The 17,730-nt window shown below is 47.8% G+C and overlaps 1 protein-coding gene across 4 annotated transcripts in view; it reads left to right on the top strand.

Moving 5' to 3' along the window:
• USP47 (ubiquitin specific peptidase 47) overlaps positions 1–17,730 on the top strand; it is a 1,494,847-nt gene that overhangs the window by 46,557 nt on the left and 1,430,560 nt on the right. For 2 of the 4 annotated variants that reach the window (XM_086955945.1, XM_086955946.1), the window contains exon 2: positions 8,291–8,350. The exons of the other annotated variants lie outside the window; for them this stretch is intronic. In XM_086955945.1, coding sequence (XP_086812071.1) covers positions 8,291–8,350 — 60 coding nt within the window. The remainder of the gene's footprint in view (positions 1–8,290; positions 8,351–17,730) is intronic. 4 annotated transcript variants of the gene reach the window in all.

The raw sequence follows: 17,730 nt of genomic DNA, 5'->3' as shown, positions 1-17,730 counted from the left end.
TTCCTGTGCGTGGAGGGAGGAGCTTCGCGGGCAACCAAGATGGCCGCATAAGCTCGGAGCTCCGCGGACCCTCCGATCCTCCTCATATATCCTGCCTGAAATCCTGATCCACGCAGGTGGATTCCTATTGCTGGTGGTCTGCTGAGGCGGGAGCTGCCTTCCGCCTTCGAATCGGTGGTTCCTACGCTGAGCTACGTCGAGTTGAACTCCGTGCCAGGGCTGTGCCATTGTCTCTCCGGTCTCCGTCACTTCGCACGACTGGAATGCGTAGTGGCTGCCTGCTGTCCCTACTGGCGGAGTGCTGAGGCCTATAGTGCGTTATTCATCGGCCTGGTCTGCTTGTCTAGCTCGGATTCTCTTCTTGGGTCGCTGGGCTCGGACCTGGTTGGTGTAGCCCTTTGTCCTCATCGGTACCAACATGGCGGGCAGAGGGGACCCAGACAAGACGTCGAACAAAGGCGTCCGAGGAAAATCGCACTCACAACAAAGCAAAATTGAGCGATCTGTCCAGCCGAGGTCGCCGCCTGCCACGGGATCTTCTGCCAAGAGCCATCCATCTACGGGCTCGCCTGGCGGTTCTGAGCCTACCCTGAGCGACATCATGGGAGCCATTACCAGTTTTCGGGCTGACATGCAACAGCAGCATGAGGTTTTAACCCACAAGGTGGATACTATGGCTGTGGACCTGACTCTCATTAGAGCCGACCTGGGCAAGACTAATGATCCAGTGAAAACACTGGACATTAAGACCTCCAGCCTAACGGCCGACGTCTCGGACCTGCAGACCGAGGTCCGGAACCTGCGGATGTCTGCGGACCGATTCTCGAGGAGACTGGAGGACTTTGAGGGACGTGCCAGGCGGCAGAACGTCCGCATTGTCGGTGTACCGGAGGGATCGGAAGAAGCGGCGACGGACCTCTTTGTGGAGGACCTGATAAAGACCCATTTGTCACCATCTGGCCTCAGTAACTTTTTCTCTGTGGAGCGTGCCCACCGGGTGCCGGGCGGCCAGCCAAAGTCGGGCATGGCGCCTAGACCCATCGTGGCACGGCTTCTCAACTTTCGAGACCGTGATGCGGTCCTGCAGGCTTCCAGACGGCATGGTCCGCTCCAGTACCAGAACGCTGAAATACACTTCTACCCAGACTTTACCAGGACTGTTCAGCGACAACGCCAGAGCTATGCGGGCGTAAAACGGCGATTGCGAGACATGGGATATAAATACTCCATGATGTTCCCTGCCAAACTTCGGGTTGAACACGAGGGCCGTGCCCTGTTTTTTGACTTCGCCGAGAATGTTAGTGAATGGTTGGACACTTTGTCGCCGCGTCTGGACGGTCGAGAGGAACAAGATGTGGGTGCAGCTGGTGGCTCGGATCTATGAGACTTGGCTCTACTGTGTAACGTTGGCGTATGGTGACCCGCTTCATGGGACTATCGGTATTGTTTTTATGTGACTCTGTTGACTTTCCTGATGTTACACGGAGGGTGGCAGGAGGTGTTCGCGGAGATTCCTTACTCCTCTGGGACTTTTTGTAGAGTAGTTTATGGGGCGACAGGGACACTGCTGGTTGGGGGGGCTTTTTAGTCTGATGCAGGGGTTCAGGGTGGGTGGTGAAGTTGAACCAGTTTATTTGTTTGTTCGTTCTCTTTCTCTTCTTCCTTTCTTTAGGCAATGGAATGTGTATACTGCTGTTTTTCACTTGATGGCTGGGTTGGCTGGGGTTGGGTGGGACGGGTTGCGGGACGATGGGGGGTAGGAAATTAAAAGTGATCAGTTGGAATGTTAATGGGTTGGGTGACCGTGTCAAGAGAGGGGTGGTGATCCAGCTGCTTAAGAGACATATGCCCGATGTTGTGCTTCTACAGGAGACGCATTTGATTGGAAACTCTTGCAAAGCTCTTAATCGTAAAGGCTACAAGATGGTGGCCCATTCTGGTTTCTCCTCGGGCTCCCGGGGGGCGGGGATCCTGGTGCGTGCGTCCCTTCCCCTTGAGATAGACGTCACTGTGATTGATGAAAGGTGACGCTACGCTGCAGTGGCGGGAACATGGGAAGGGCGTTCCCTTACGCTGCTTTCGGTTTATGTTCCCCCGGGCCTACAATCCAGTACTTTTCAGGATCTTGGTGGCGCCATTTTGTCCTTGCCCAGTGGTCTGTTGGTAGTGGGGGGTGATTTCAATTCAGTCTGCTCTGGTTCCCTAGACCGCCAACCGCCGAGAGACCTCCGCAGCTCTCAACTGTGGCTGCCCTCCTTTCTTGCCTCCTTGGGGTTGGTGGACAGTTGGCGATTGTTGCATCCCGCGCTCCGCCACTGCTCCTTCCTTTCGAGTGCCCATGGTAGTCTTTCCCGCATAGACTACGTCTTTACCTTGGCTGCGCATGCGTCTGCCGTGTCTGAGGCCCGTTTTTTGGCACGGGGTATCTCTGATCACTCCCCGTTGTGGGTCTCGTTTGATTTTAACATCGTCCTCTCTGATCGACCGGTGGCGGTCAACCCCTGGTATTTCCATAACTTTATGTCTCGTGCGCTCCTTGCTAAGGCCATTGATCTCTACTTTTCGGAGAATGTGGGCTCGGTTGGCTCGGCCATTACCTTATGGGAGGCGTTCAAGACTGTGTTGAGGGGTGAGGCCCTCGCTATTATTGCGGAGGCCAGGCGAGTCCGGGATGCTGACCTTGCATGTATTGAGGACGAGATTTTGCGCCTCGAGTCCCAATTGGGACCCGAGCCCGATCCCTCCCTTTTACATGACCTTTCCCTCAAAAAGACGGAATACCATGATCTCGCCACGAATGCTGCTCTTACCCTGGCCAAGGAACAGCAAGGTCGTATCTACGACATTGGGGATAAAGCTGGGAAATTGCTGGCCTGGTTAGACAGGCGTGAGATGGCCAGTCGCGTGGTGCCTGAAATACTGGGTGACGACGGAGTAGCCGTCACGGACCCAAGTGCTATTGCCGAGTCCTTTGCTGATTATTTCCGGGGTGTCTACACTTCTAACTCAGACCGCTCCGAGACGGACTCAGCTGAGTTCCTCTCGACGATTGACCTTCCCTGTCTTTCTGAGGAGGACCGTGCCGACTTAGATCGAGACATATCCGCGGACGAGATCGCCTTGGCGATCCGTGCACTAAGATCGGGTAAAGCGACTGGCCCCAATGGTATTCCGGTCGAGTTATACAAAATTCGACCGGATTTGGTATCCACGCACCTCCGGACTATGTTTCTGAAGGCACTGAGCGAAGGCCTCCTCCCCTTGGATCAGAGACTGGCCACCATTGTGGTTATCCACAAAGAGGGTAAACCGAGAGACGTGTGCCGATCCTATCGCCCTATTTCTCTCCTTAATGTGGAGCCCAAAATCCTAGCCAAACTGCTTGCTACCCGATTGGCAGGGGTCATCGGTGACTTGGTGCACCCTGACCAGTCGGGGTTCATTCCCCGCCGTAACACTGCCCTTAACTTGCGACGACTCCATGGTGTGATGGCCAGAGCCCATACCCTTGAGGAACCGGCGGTGCTTGCCTCTCTTGACGCCACGATGGCTTTCGACTCTCTTGAGTGGAGCTATCTGTGGGCGGTGCTGGCGAAGCTAGGTTTTGGACCGAACTTTGTGAGCTGGGTGAAACTCCTCTACGCTTGCCCGCTGGCTAATGTCGCGGTGAACGGCCGCGTGTCGGCGCCCTTTGCCCTCCACCGTGGTACCAGGCAGGGTTGCCCCCTGTCACCTCTCCCATTTGCCCTGGCTCTGGAGCCGCTTGCGGCCATGCTACGCACACACCCGGATCTACATGGCATAACCTGGGCTCCGGGCTTTGAAGATAGAGTTTCTCTGTACGCAGACGATATTCTCCTCTACCTTACCTCCCCCTGCAAATCGCTCATCGTGGCATGCGACGTGCTTAGACTTTTTGGACGCTACTCTGGCCTGGTTATCAACTGGACCAAGTCGTCTCTTTATATCCTTAAGGGAGACACACCGCGCCTTCCAAGAGGCTGCAATATCCAACTGGCAGCACAGGGCTTTAAGTACCTGGGGATATACATTTCCGGCAGTCCCAAGGCGCGTTATGACCACAATCTGCTCCCCCCTCTCCAGCGGCTGCGGAGCGACGTGGACAGCTGGCGTAAGCTCCCGCTCTCTCTCCTGGGCCGGGCTGCCCTGTTCAAAATGATTTCCTTGCCTAGGTTCCTTTATGCCTTGCAGAACACCCAAGACCCGGTTCCGGCCCGCTATTTTCGGGAGATTGAGAGTTTGCAACGAGCCTTGATATGGGATGGTCGACCTCGTGTCGCTATCCAGAAGCTCACATTACCATGGTATGACGGAGGCATAGCCTTACCAGATGTACGTCGGTACTACTGGTCTTCTCAGCTCACTGCCATCAACCATGGCTTCTATGGCCCTATTGATAGCCCAGGCTATGCAATGGACAGATGGCTCTTGCGCGGTGGGAATTACTACCGTGCCCTGTACTCTAGATCCTTTGATCGGCGCCTGTCAGGCCCGACCAAGGCGGCGGTTCATGTTTGGCGGACGATCACTAAAGCGCAAGGTTGGCAGGGCAGACTGACTAGGTTTACCCCACTATACGACTCTGATATCTTGGGCAGGCTGTGGCACACCAAGGGCTTCGATAAATGGGATCTCATAGGCATCTCCAGGGTAGACGATATGGTTACCAAAGGCGAAGTCAAGTCCTTTCCTCAACTACAGGCCGAATTCCGTTTGGGTAATACAGAGTTTTTCCGCTACGCTCAACTGAGACATGCGTTGCTCTCTGCCAAGCCGATGGAGGGAGAGATTCCCGAAAGCTCCCCTTTGGAGGACAGGATACTGGACGGCCATGTGCCTGATAGTGCTATTTCCCTGTCCTATAAGAAATTGACTAATGTTCGAATTGATCTCCTCCTGGGCTTGCGAGACCAATGAACGACGGACGGCCTGGAACTTGACGACGAGGACTGGCAAAGTGCGGTGTCCTCCCCTAAGGAGGTCGCTATCTCCTCACGCCTCCGACTGGTGCAATTCAAAATCCTTCATCGGGTATATGTCACCGGCCCTCGGCTTTTGCATATGGGGTTCTCGCCCGATGGCCACTGTCGTCGAGGTTGTGGTGCCCTTGCCACCTTTCTACATATTCTGTGGGAATGCCCCGTCATTGCCCCATACTGGGCGAGAGTGCACCGTATTATGGGAGAGGTGACTGGTGTGGTGTTGGCTGCGGAGGCGAGGAGGTGTCTCCTTAATGTCTGGGAACCGACTGACCATAACACTGCGCAGACCCGTTGGGTGACATTGGACAACATGATTGCTAAGCGTGATATTGCTCAGAAGTGGGGTGCTGCTACAGCCCCACTAGTAGTACAATGGAAAGCCAACATGGATTGGTGTATGTTCCGAGAAAAGACGGTCTATGCCGCCAGGGGGAGGCCTCAGACATGGAATAAGGTGTGGGGGGCATGGAATGCGTACAGAGGCGATGTGTGCCTGCCACCGGAACCTGTCCATCTGGATGAACACTAATCACCGTAACCTGTGACACCAACTTCTCTATGCTGTTTGTACTTCTCCTGCTTTCCCTCCCCCCCCCCGTTTCCATCCTATTATTCATCCTGCTTTTCGATACTCCACCTGTCCTTCTCCGCCTTTTGCCGACTCCTTACCGTCTCTGCTGCTCCATTGCCACTCCTATGAGCCTCTTGGCTTTCCTACTTGGTTAGTTCTCTTTCTTTTGTAAAAAAACGTAAAAACAACCTGCATAGTCCTGCTGTGAATTATCTTGCACTTTTCTCCTTCTGATTATATGCTGCCCTGCCTCCGGGATGTTGGGCTGAATAGCTGTGTGCTCTTTTATAAATAAAGGTTTTAAAAATTAAAAAAAAAAAAAAGAATTCCTGTGCGTGATTTCTCATATGGAAGACAAGGTTTTCATCTTTCAACTTCTAATTTTGCTGATAGTTTAAATGTGTCTTCTTCTTCTCCTAGATGTCAAAGAGTACATAGACTCCCCTCTTATTTAAGAGATTATTCATTATAGATTTGTTCTCTTCATTTTTATGTATTTGAAACTTTATCGCTGTTATAACTTGTTGTTTTTACTTTTCTTTGGGAGGGAGATGTGTGATATTGCTTATGTATATTTGTGCTTGTGCCTTTAATGTGCTGGAACCTCTCATGCTTGTATTCTGGAATACATGAGAGTTCCAGCTGTCAGTTGATGATTTTCTCCCGTGGCTGAGGTTTAATTAAAGTATCTCCTTAGCTCAACATATATGCTCCTGCGCATTTATTCTTTTGTGAAGACACCACAATAGGCTACGACCGCCATCTTGAGACTCGCCCAAGGCCAATTGCCGTCTGGTTTTCTGCACTGGATAGCATGTTTCTGTGGATTCTTCTGGCGTCATGCAGTGCCGACAGACTTCAGATGATGATATATACCGTTATTTCTTCTGGCCATCGGTATATGGGCAGGATATTGGTGTTTATACTTCCTGAGCTGAAAGAGCCTCACACAAGTGCGGCCAACTAGCTTGTGCACCTTCTAGCGACCCGACTAGCAGTTATTAGATGTATTAAAGAAGGTTGTTGCACGATTCATCCAATTTTAGCCTCAAACATGAGAAGTACATAATGTCGACTAGGGCAGGAGTGCCCACTACACGTGTCAGTTGTTTCAGTTCACTGGCAGGATATTTTTTCAAATCTAGTCCATTCCCGCGAATAGCTCAACATCCTCTTTGCAAACAGCTGGTCTTTTGAATACAAGAGTTTTGCCATGACAGCTGGTCTTTTGAATAAAAGAGTTTTGCCATGGGAAATATGCTATATGTTGTGAGTGCTATTTCAACGAAAAGGGATAGTGTTTGTACGATGAATAGCGAAGAATATTTCAAGCATTCCACTCATTGCTTTCTTGTTTTTCCCTCTCTTATGATTATGGCACACTCTGTGCTAAAAATGTGGGATTTAAGTTAGTAAAAGTGTCTAAAAATATCACACATCTCTGGTTAAAACTTATAATCTAACCCAGGTAAATAGGACTACATCAGTGGCATTACCTTTTGGATGTTTTCATCTCCCCTTCACCTCCTTCTTGATGTCCTTTATGTCTCTGCCCCCTGGCCTCCAAGGGAAGAACGGAATCTCTCCTCTTCTGCACCTAGTTCCAGTCTAGTGAATTTGCTGTACACATGTCGGTGCCAATAATATTTATCTTCACTGAAATCTCAGATTGAGCGTTGCTGAACACTTTTGAAACCTCTAAGTGGGGCTTTTCCCCACACCCCTATGTCTGGGACATGATTACTTCTTTCCTTACCTCTGTCGTCAGTCCATTCTATATCCATTTGTGCCTGGGTAGCCAGGTTGTTAGGGGTAGGAGGTGAAGCATAAAGGGAGTGTGACTTGCTTATAGACTAAAATGCTCCGAACATCCAGAACAAGCAGCCCATTCACCATAAAACCTCTGGACTTTCACGGAAAGTTTTTACATTTTTTTTAAGGGTTTTAAAGTGAATGTCGTGCATAGCTTTATTTTCTTAATGAGCCATATTGGATTTATCTGTAACCTAGATTTACCAGTGTGCCCAAGTAGTTCATGGCTTACGTTATTGATGATTCCTGAGGCAGCAATAGCAAATCATGATTGCTTGCATAGTAATTCCAATGTTTACACTGTGTATTCTTAATGGGACATATTAATGCTCTGGTAATTTAAGAGAGTAGTATTGATGGCTCATTGGCATGTTTGTACTAGGATCCCAGTGTACCATAGAAACAACCACTGTTCCCATAGTTGTCAAACTCAAAAGCGAATAATCTTCTAACAACAAATGTTGTAAACGGGCTGCTAACTTGTTCATCTAGCTCATGGGATAAGAAAAGTCTGAAATGCACATACAGTTCAAGTTTTAGTTCTAGCAAAAAATGTTCCCTGAAATGTTACAAGATTCCGGTTTGCTAATTCTGACCAGCAGAAGCCCACCCCTCAAGAAAACATATACACTTCTTCAAATGAAGACCTCGGAGAAAATTATTCACGGGGGTCTAGCAGAGGGGGGAAACAACGTTTACATCGCATGCTTTAGATTGCATTCCATTACAACGCGGTCGTTACTCTGTAGCTACTCCATGCATGCATATAATACATCGTCAAAGCGTCTTATCTTTCCTTTTCTTGTAGTATCTACTGTCCTTATCGTCTTGATATTTACGTTATAAACGAGTGTTATCATTTATTTGCATATGAGTTGTTTCCTTTGTTGTATCTGTCTTATAGGGCATGTTTTGGAGTTGCAGACAAAGTATCTTTGATGAAATGAAGAAGAAATTTTCACAGGTAGATTGTGCAGTGGAGACTACTAAACGGTGTTAATATCCGCATGATCTGTTTGCCAGTCTTAACTTGCATGTTGGACCTGTACTCACATGCTTTTTCTGCAGTTTCAGAACACAGCAGAGTTTTCATGTTGATTTTTATTTATCAAGGCAATTTGGCAAGCAGGTAAAGCATGACTTGCGCTTGTTTTACTGCTTTTGTTATTTATAATAGCATCTGTTTATACAATCTGTTATGATTGCCATGCTGTCTAGATCGAGTAAAAAAATAGTTTGCCAATTTAGTTTTCCAATACTATTATCTAGAGCGGTTGTTGCCAATCATATTAACTGACAGTAGTTGTCCTTTAGATTGATGTTGGAGATCTCTTTTGTCATTAAGGTGCACAACAACGTATCCTTTTATTTCCGTTCAATTGGTGCTCCAATAAACGTCATTTTTGCATCGATGTATTACTTTAGGAATATTAAACCTGCATATGAGGCTCACTCCATATTCTTACAGCCTTCTACATTTCAAGATGTTTTAGAGGCTTTCTGAAGCTCAGAGCTCGTTATTTTTGCGCCAATATCATAGGATAACAAAAAAGTCAGTGCTGTTAAGTAACGTAGCCGCTCACTAGTATTCGGTCTCCTATTCCAGTTGGTGGTTCTTTCCAAGAAAGATTGCCCCCAGGATGACGTTTACCCTGCATTTGCTATTTAAGAAGAATGTGCGGTCCTGAAAAGAGCAGCTCGTTTGTATTTTCTCATGGAATTTTTTTTTTATTCCTTTACTCTAAATCCTCTACAGTGTTGTTGAGGATATCTGTTTCTGGGAGACTTCTAACCGCAAGTTCCTTACTTTGGAGGACCAGAGCCCTCCCCAGATACTGGGCTAGTCTCTGTATCTGGCCCAGCCACTGAGGAGAGTGCAACCTTTGCGATGGTGATGAGGAGGGCAGCTGAGGTCCTTGATCTCCAGCTTCCATCAGTAGAAGTTAAAACTAATGTTTTAACCGGGAGTGCTTCAGGCAGGGCACACAAGTGCTGAGCCCCTGCTCATTACAGATGTTCTACTCTGGGCAAGGTCCGAACGCTCTTCAGGGGTTCCAGTCAAATACCAGCATCTATGTACCTCACTTAACCCAAATATTCCCTACTACTCCCCACCCCCGCCTCCCCCTCCCAGGCTGGGCATCCAAGAGGTTGGAGGCTTTTGGGAAGAGTATCTTCTCCACCGGTCTGGCCTCGTGGTTAGTGAACACAGCATGTCTTTTAGGATGTTACTTCCATGTCTTGTGGGGTTTGGTAGTGCAGGATGCTGCCCTTCGTTCCGTAGAATATTTGTGTGATCCTTACACAAGCAATGCTTGATATCTGGGACAGAGAAGTTCACCATCAGGTGCGGGTTGGACACCATGGACACACTAGGCAGAGTAATGTCTCCACAGTAGCACTTAAGCGCCATGTTGATTTTCTGCCAGTTTTTTTTTTCGAGGGATGTCCAAGCAAGCCTCATGGACATGCCCTTTGATGGCTCTTGCTTGTTAAGCGACAAGGCTGGAGGGCTTTAGAGATCGCAGAGTCACAACCGATCTTTGGGCCAACCGCATGCTTCCTTTCACCCTTTGTTACTACGGTAGTGGGGTACCTGTTGTTCACAGTGCAAGCCATAGCCACAGGGCCAGCAAGCTTCCCAGCCTTTTATTGGCCACTTTCTAGTTTCCCACAAATCTCATGGAAACCAGGGCCACTGTGCAGCCTACTCCTCCACCCCACCTGCTGCTGTGCCCCTAAACCTCTTTATTGTGCCCTCGGAGACACATCTCTATCCGGTAGGAAGCAGGGTCATGCACTTTCTTCTTCTAGAGTGGCAGGCTGTCACTTCAGATGAGTGGGTGATACAGACCATTTGGTCGGGTTGCCCTCTTCCATTCCTCCAAACCTCGCCTCCCATGCTACCATCCATGCAACACCTATTAGAGGACCACCTGTCCTTGTTCCACTTGGCGTTGAAAGGTGTGCGCGGACAACACTACCACCATGTGGTACTTAATCAAGCAGGGTGGGATAGGGTCATTGACCCTGTGATTTCTAGACAAAAAAATTATGCTGTTCCTCTGAATTGAGAGTCAGATAAAGGGAATATATACCAACCTGACCTGAGTGGTTCAAAGTTGTGAATCCATTTCATTGGATTATAATGCCCTCACACACCCTGTCGGGTGTTAATGCTTCATCATCGGGCTGTTCCTCGTCGGGCTGGCAGTGCAATACCCAACGGGACTCCCTATAGTACTTTAGCGGAGATCTTTTTCCAACAGCCGTTTGGTGAAGTGGGGCTGAGGGTTCTTGTGTGTGTAGATTAATCTGTGTTTCAAGTGAATCTAAAATAGGGTTGGGAGTACCTACAACAACAACTTTAATCAAGGTTCTCATACCTCAAGTAAAATCAAGATATAAGGCGCTAGGCTGAGGTTATGTCTCAGATTATGGTGCTCCTATATGTTATAGGTCAACATATTTCTCGCCAAATGAGTAGTCTGCGGGACCAAACAAGGGGATATACTATCTACAACTAAAAACTCAAATGGTGTTGTGGCTGCACACTCACATCAACCATACAACTAATTAGTCAGATACCTGGTAGTACTAGAACTACCTGCGGAAAGAGCACACATCACATCGGTAAGAATATTACGGTCATGTGTCTGTGTATTCTCTCATATTCCTTGCACACCCTGACCCTCGGAATTACGTGGTGAGCATGAACCAGATAAAAACAGTTAAAAACAGGGTGCCACACGGTGAGTGCACAAGGTGAACTAGCGTGAACTTCAGCTCTTGTGGCACACAATGATGTAGCTGAGAGAGCATAAGGACTCAACCACAACTGTGGACTAACCAGGCATCACAGTACCCGGTAGGTTGAAACACGAGGGGTTCCTCATGCACTCGGATGAAAAGGAAGAAATAAACGATGGAAAAATAGCATTAATAGCATTTGGAAGCAATATCCAATCAAGGGTGTGTGTGTCCTAATCCCATACAATATCAGGTCAATTGAACTGCAATTTAAATGACCCATTCATCAATCAAAAACCCAAATCTGGGTCACACGTGGGTTAAATGCATGCTTGGGTTTTCTGTGTGGCCAGGCAAACGCTGTTACCAAAGTGGTGGAATATCGAGTCAACATAATTTAGGAGATATAACAAGTTGACTAGATTGGCATAAATTGGGTTTTCCTATGTGGCCAGAGAGCGCTGCTTACAAAATGGTGTGGCATTGAGTAAGCGCTGCTTACAAAGTGATGGATCGAGTAAGCATAATTTAGGAACAGTAGCGTGCTCGACAAATAGTCAATAGGAATATCTCATGCTCTGTGTCTATGCATTACACACAGGGTGGAAGGGGATCGAGGGGGCCATACATAGCTCAAGCACGACCCACTAGATCAAGCGACCAGAGTATCGTCGTACACAACATTCGCACAGTACTTACTTGAGTCAGTATCATGTAGCTTATCGACCTACCCACTTCTACGGGCCCGGGAAGTGGAGTAGTGTAAGCCTGAAGCGTATTGAAACCAACTCTGCACTTCCGGGAGTGGGGGTGTATGTGGACAGGCTCGTGCGTGTAACGCTAATCTTACCGACAGCCATGTTGGAGGGAGGTCGTTTGGTGAGGCATAGGATTGGCTGCCATCTTGGAACAATGTTCGTTGACACCACACTCATAAAAGAGATTCTAGGTCATGAGATTATCACCTCAGTGTATGTAAAATGTTGCCCATGATGTAAGCCTGATACGTATTCGACCCGCTTGGTGCTGCCGGGAGGCGGGGTGCATGTGGTAGACAGGCTTGTGCGTAAAAATATAATCTCACCGCCGACTATGCCGGAAGTAGGTCATGCTGTGAGTCTTGGGTTTGGCAGCCATATTGGAGCGATGTTTGTTTGATATGGCGCTGTAGAATGTTGCCCATAGAACTCAATATTGCTCGGATGTTTAGAGATCACAACTAATATGCCTCATGGGTGGTATTAATGGCGGCCACATCGTAGCGATGTTGATATTGCAGATTTTGTCATGAGGAGCACCGTCCTCCACAAATATGTATGCAGATGCAAGCGTTGGTACCTGCAAGGCACCAATTGGCGTTTGTCACTTTTGTGGTTTACTGGAGGACAGGACATGGTAGCCATATTGAAGCAATATTATGAACCTAGGTCTTAATGCGTGATGCTACTGTGTGGCTGCAATGTCTATCTACAGGTTATGTGATTATAGGGTATTTACAGTGTCTGGAGATGTATGTATTCCATTAATGAATTAAGGCATGGATATTTACAATGGCGAGTCGTCCCCTCAGCGCAGTCCAAGGTATTTCATCATTTAATCCTTGGGTGTGTGAGGATAATCTCTGTGTCCATATCTGTTCCTTCAGAAAGAGCGCATTTTTGGTGCTCCTAGTGAATGTCTCTAGGATCACCTATCCTAATGAAGCTGGCGTATGGTGCAATTCAAGGAAATGGGAGCACATTTTTGTGTTGGTTTTCTGACAACGAATGTTGCTCCGGTGTTCAGCAATGCGTGTCTTGATAGGGCGAGTTGTCATCCCTACATATTGCATGGACAGGTGATCAAATATATACAGCTTGATGTATTGCAGTTGGTGTGTGCCCGCAACTCCCAAGTGAATGTGTTGGTGAAAGTAATGGTCTTGTGTATTGAGGTGAAGGCACACGCCGTACAAAACCCACAGGGATAATGGCCCTTGACCAGTGGTAAATCCTATAAGGTCCTTTGGACAACTGGTGTCACCATTTTGGGTCTGGTGTGAATTAACATCACGTTCAAATTGCGAGAGTGCTTAAAGGCAAAGCGTGGTAGGTCCAATGTCATGGCACCAGTATTAAGTATGCCCCAGTGCTTCCTGATCACTTTACTAAGTGTGTTGGATGCAGGTGGGAAAGTGGTGACACAGGTGAGTGTATCATTGGGGGTCTTTTCTCTCTCTTCTAAACGTGCGTCTCGATTATTATTGCTAGTTCTCTTTCTGCTAAGGGCAATACTTTGGGGAGGGTAATGCTGTGATGCCAGTTTTGTTGCCAGTATTTCTAACTCGGTTCTAAGGTCTTCAATATTACTGTAATTTCTTCTCACCCTTAAAAATTGCCCAAAGGGGAGGGTTTCTTTAAAGGCGCGAGGGTGATAAGTACTGAAGAGTAACAGACTTTTACAATCTGTTGTTTTTCTGTACATAGTGGTCGTCAAGCTCCCCTGTTCAAGTTTGATCGTGAGATCTAGAAATGGTATCTGGTTCTGGGAGTTGGTTCTGGTGAATCTGAGGTATGGGTTCAGTGTGTTCACCTAAACACAAAATTATTCACATGATGGTAAGTCACCTGCCCAGAAGATAAGAATGTCATATGAATCTCTGCCATATGTTTTGCCGATATGGATTTGAATCGTGGAAGATGAGCTCCCGCTCAAAAGCCGCCATGTGCAGACACGCTGTCCTTTAAACTCAAAGTTTTCGGTCAAGGCCAAAGTGGTACATTCAAGATCGAAACTGGGTGGTGTGTGGGAGTCTCAAGGTGCCACGATTAAAGCCTCCTCTATCACATCTAGGGTTGCTCTTTGCGGGATGTTGGTGTAGAGCGCCTCAACATCTAGAGGGATGAAGAAATCAATGTTGCTAGTGGGCTGGAATTCTGAGAGTAGGTGTAGGACATCAGTAGTGTCCTGTATGTAGGACGGTATTTGCCTGACCAGCGGTTGTAAAAAATGGTCACAAAAATGCGACAAGGGTTCAAGTATAGAGTCTATGCCGGATACAATGGGGTGGCCAGGTACTCGTGTGACCCCCTCCTGTATTTTAGGTAGTATATAAAAACAGGGGGTCCTGGGGTCTTTTTTTCGTGAGGAAATCTGCTTCCTTTTTAGGTCTCGCCTGTCAATGCGCATGCGCATTGAGCTTCGAGACTATGGGGGCTTAAACAGACTTTAACCAACTTGCGATTCCTTGCAGTGCCCGTCAAATTGAAGCTCAATGCGCATTGACATTTAAAGCACGCGCACATGAACGCAACAAGGCTCCCTCCCACCGCTATCCCCACCCCCAGCCGCCAGCACCTCCCCTCTCTCTCCCCGCACACAGCCCTCTCGCAATTCTCCTCCCCCTCCCCAGCCGCCAGCACCTCCCCTCTCTCTCCCTGCACACAGCCAGGCTCGCATTTCTCCTCCCCCTCCCCAGCCGCCAGCACCTCCCCTCTCTCTCCCTGCAGTTTCACGGCCGTGTCTCGTCTTGAACCCGCATTTGACATCTTCATATTCAATACTAAAACCACCGCCTTAGCCTGCACAACTCATTTAGCAGAAAGGAACAGGCAGCAACTTGCAAAACTCCACGACTCCAAGCGCCACCGCCTCAGCCTGCACAACTAATTTTTTTGCACAGTGAAACAGACTATTTTTTAAACAAGTTTCGCCAGCCTTCGCCATCTGTTCCCCAGCCCACAGCCGCCAGCACATCCCCTCTCTCCCCTGGCACACAGCCAGGCTCGCATTTCTCCTCCCCCTCCCCAGACGCCAGCACCTCCCCTCTCTCTCCCTCCACACAGCCAGGCTTGCATTTCTCCTCCCCCCCCTCCCCAGCCGCCAGCACCTCCCCTCTCTCTCCCTGCAGTTTCACGGCCGTGTCTCGTCTTAAACCCGCATTTGACATCTTCGCATTGAATACTAAAAGATGTTGGAAGCCTCATGTTCTTAAAAGAATTTGTAATAAATAACACACATTAATTAGCCTTGTACTGAAAACAATAAATACACTACCCTAAATGTGTGGTAGTGAACGGCAGCGTTCCAATGCTGGTGAGCCCAACAAAATCAAAATAAAATGGCAGCCCTCTATCTGTTTCGTGTGCCATGATGGGGGGTGGGGGGGCTGAGGGGGCTTTGAATGCGGCTTCCCTTTCCAGGCTCAGTTTGAAGCCCTGGTCTTAACTATGCAGCCTCGACACTCGATAAAAACGGAGTAGCAGCAGAAAGGAACGGGCTGCAACTTGCAAAACTCCACGACTCCAAGCTAGCCTTCACAAGTCAATTCGCCAGCCTTCGCCATCTGTTCCCCAGTCCACAGCCGCCACCACCTCCCCTCTCTCTCCACGCACACAGCCAGGCTCGGTATTTCTCCTCCCCCCTCCCCAGCCGCCTTCACACACTCTCACAACCTCACACACCCTCAATCACACTCACACCCTCACACACCATCACTCACCAACACACCCTCACCCACAACCTCAACACCCTCACCCTTACACACCCTCAATCACCCTCACCCCCTCACCCTCACACACCATCACTCAACATCACCCCCTCACCATCACACCCCCTCACACACAGTCACACACTCAACCTTCAAACTCGCAGACCCTCACTCACCTTCACACCTTCACACCCCCACACACTCACAACACTCACCCTTACTCAAACTCTCACCCTCACTCACCCACACCTATCACACACTCTCACACCCCATTACCCTCACCCCCTCATCTTCACACACCTTCATCCCCTCATCCTCACTCATACTCACACCGTCACCCTCACTCACCCTCACACACCATCACACACCATCACACCCCCTGACCCTCACATCCACTCACCCTCACACCGTCCAACTCCACCCTCCAACTCCACCCTACAACACCACCCTACAACTCCACCCTCCAAAATGACTGCACATCTATGTTAATGCAAGCAAAGCTTTTGCAGTGCAATTGATGTGTACCTTAAAAAAAAATGAAAGCTTTTTACATGGATAATATAAAAAAAGTTACTGATGTGTTTGTTTTTTGATTCAGCGCTAACAGCATCAATCGACATTACATAGGTCTCTATTAGCTTCTGAAACAACGCTTCACAACATTAATACATTTGAAGTGTACAATATTCACGGAGAAAACATGAACACTTATAGGCATCATCACAACTCACACCCTCACCCACCCTCACCCTCTGCCTCACACACCCTCACTCATCCTCACCCTACCTCACACCCTCACACACTCTCACAACCTCACACACCCTCACACCCTCAATCACACTCACACCCTCACACACCATCACTCACCAACACACCCTCACTCACAACCCCCTCACCCTCACACACCATCACTCAACATCACCCCCTCACCTCACACACCCTCACCCTCACACACCCTCACCCACCCTCACCCACAGTCACACACTCAACCTTCAAACTCGCACACCCTCGCTCACCTTCACACCCTCACAACACTCACCCTCAAACTCTCAGCCTCACTCATCAACACCCATCATCACACACTCACACCCCCTTACCCTCACCCCCTCATCCTCACACCCCCTCACAACCCTCACACCCTCACTCATACTCAGACCGTCACCCTCAATCACCCTCACACACCATCACACACCCTCACACCCCCGGACCCTCACATCCACTCACACTCACACCGTCCAAGTCCACCCTCCAACTCCACCCTATAACTACAATACCACCCTACAACTCTACCCTCCAACTACAACTCCACCCTCAAACTATTAATCCAGCCTCCAACTCCCCACGTAAATAGAGTTAGGCAACATAAAAATCGGATTACACACTTGTAGGTATTCAAAAATGAAAACTTAATGCATCGCGAGGACAGTGCAACAATTAATACATAAAAATGCAGAAAGGGATTGTAAAATAAAACATTTAAAAAAAAAAACATAAATGCAAACAAAATAGGGAAACATCTAAATACACAGCGAGTAATACAACAATTTAAAAGGGGACAAAGCCATCTAAAGGACACAAATTCACAACATAAAGCACTTACTAAAGTAAGGGAATATAAATAAACCATTAAACAATGCCGTAAATAATCCACAAAACAAAGAAAGTGCGTAATCACAAGAGCACAAGACTTCACAGCCTAATTACAATTCTTCCGAAACTACAATAAAGTATTCCACTCAAACTAACCAAAAAAATCTAAACAATTAATAAAGGTGGCTTCATACGTATACTTTGCCATTAATTAACATACATACTACTTTATAGTCATTCAAATGGTATTGAAAACATAACATTTCTTTTTGATAAAAAATACATGTTTTGAAAAGTATAAGCTTACACTCCATAAGTATTGCTTTAAAATTTTATAGTACTTATAAAAACATAGATAAGGAATTGCTGCTCAAAAGCATCAAAACATGTAGGTTTCAAAATATACAGCAAATATAGCTTTTACGTACCATTACAATAAATACGAATATTTAAAGATGGTCAAAATTCAGAAAGTGTACGGAAAACAAAAAAAAATAAAAACATAAATACAATTTAAACAGCACAAAAACACAAGG

This window comes from Lissotriton vulgaris, chromosome 2_1 (genome assembly GCF_964263255.1).
Source record: "Lissotriton vulgaris chromosome 2_1, aLisVul1.2, whole genome shotgun sequence".
NCBI classification, from domain to species: Eukaryota; Metazoa; Chordata; class Amphibia; order Caudata; family Salamandridae; genus Lissotriton; species Lissotriton vulgaris.
The sequence above is the reverse complement of the archived record's forward strand: the minus strand, read 5'-3'. Positions and strand labels throughout refer to the sequence as shown.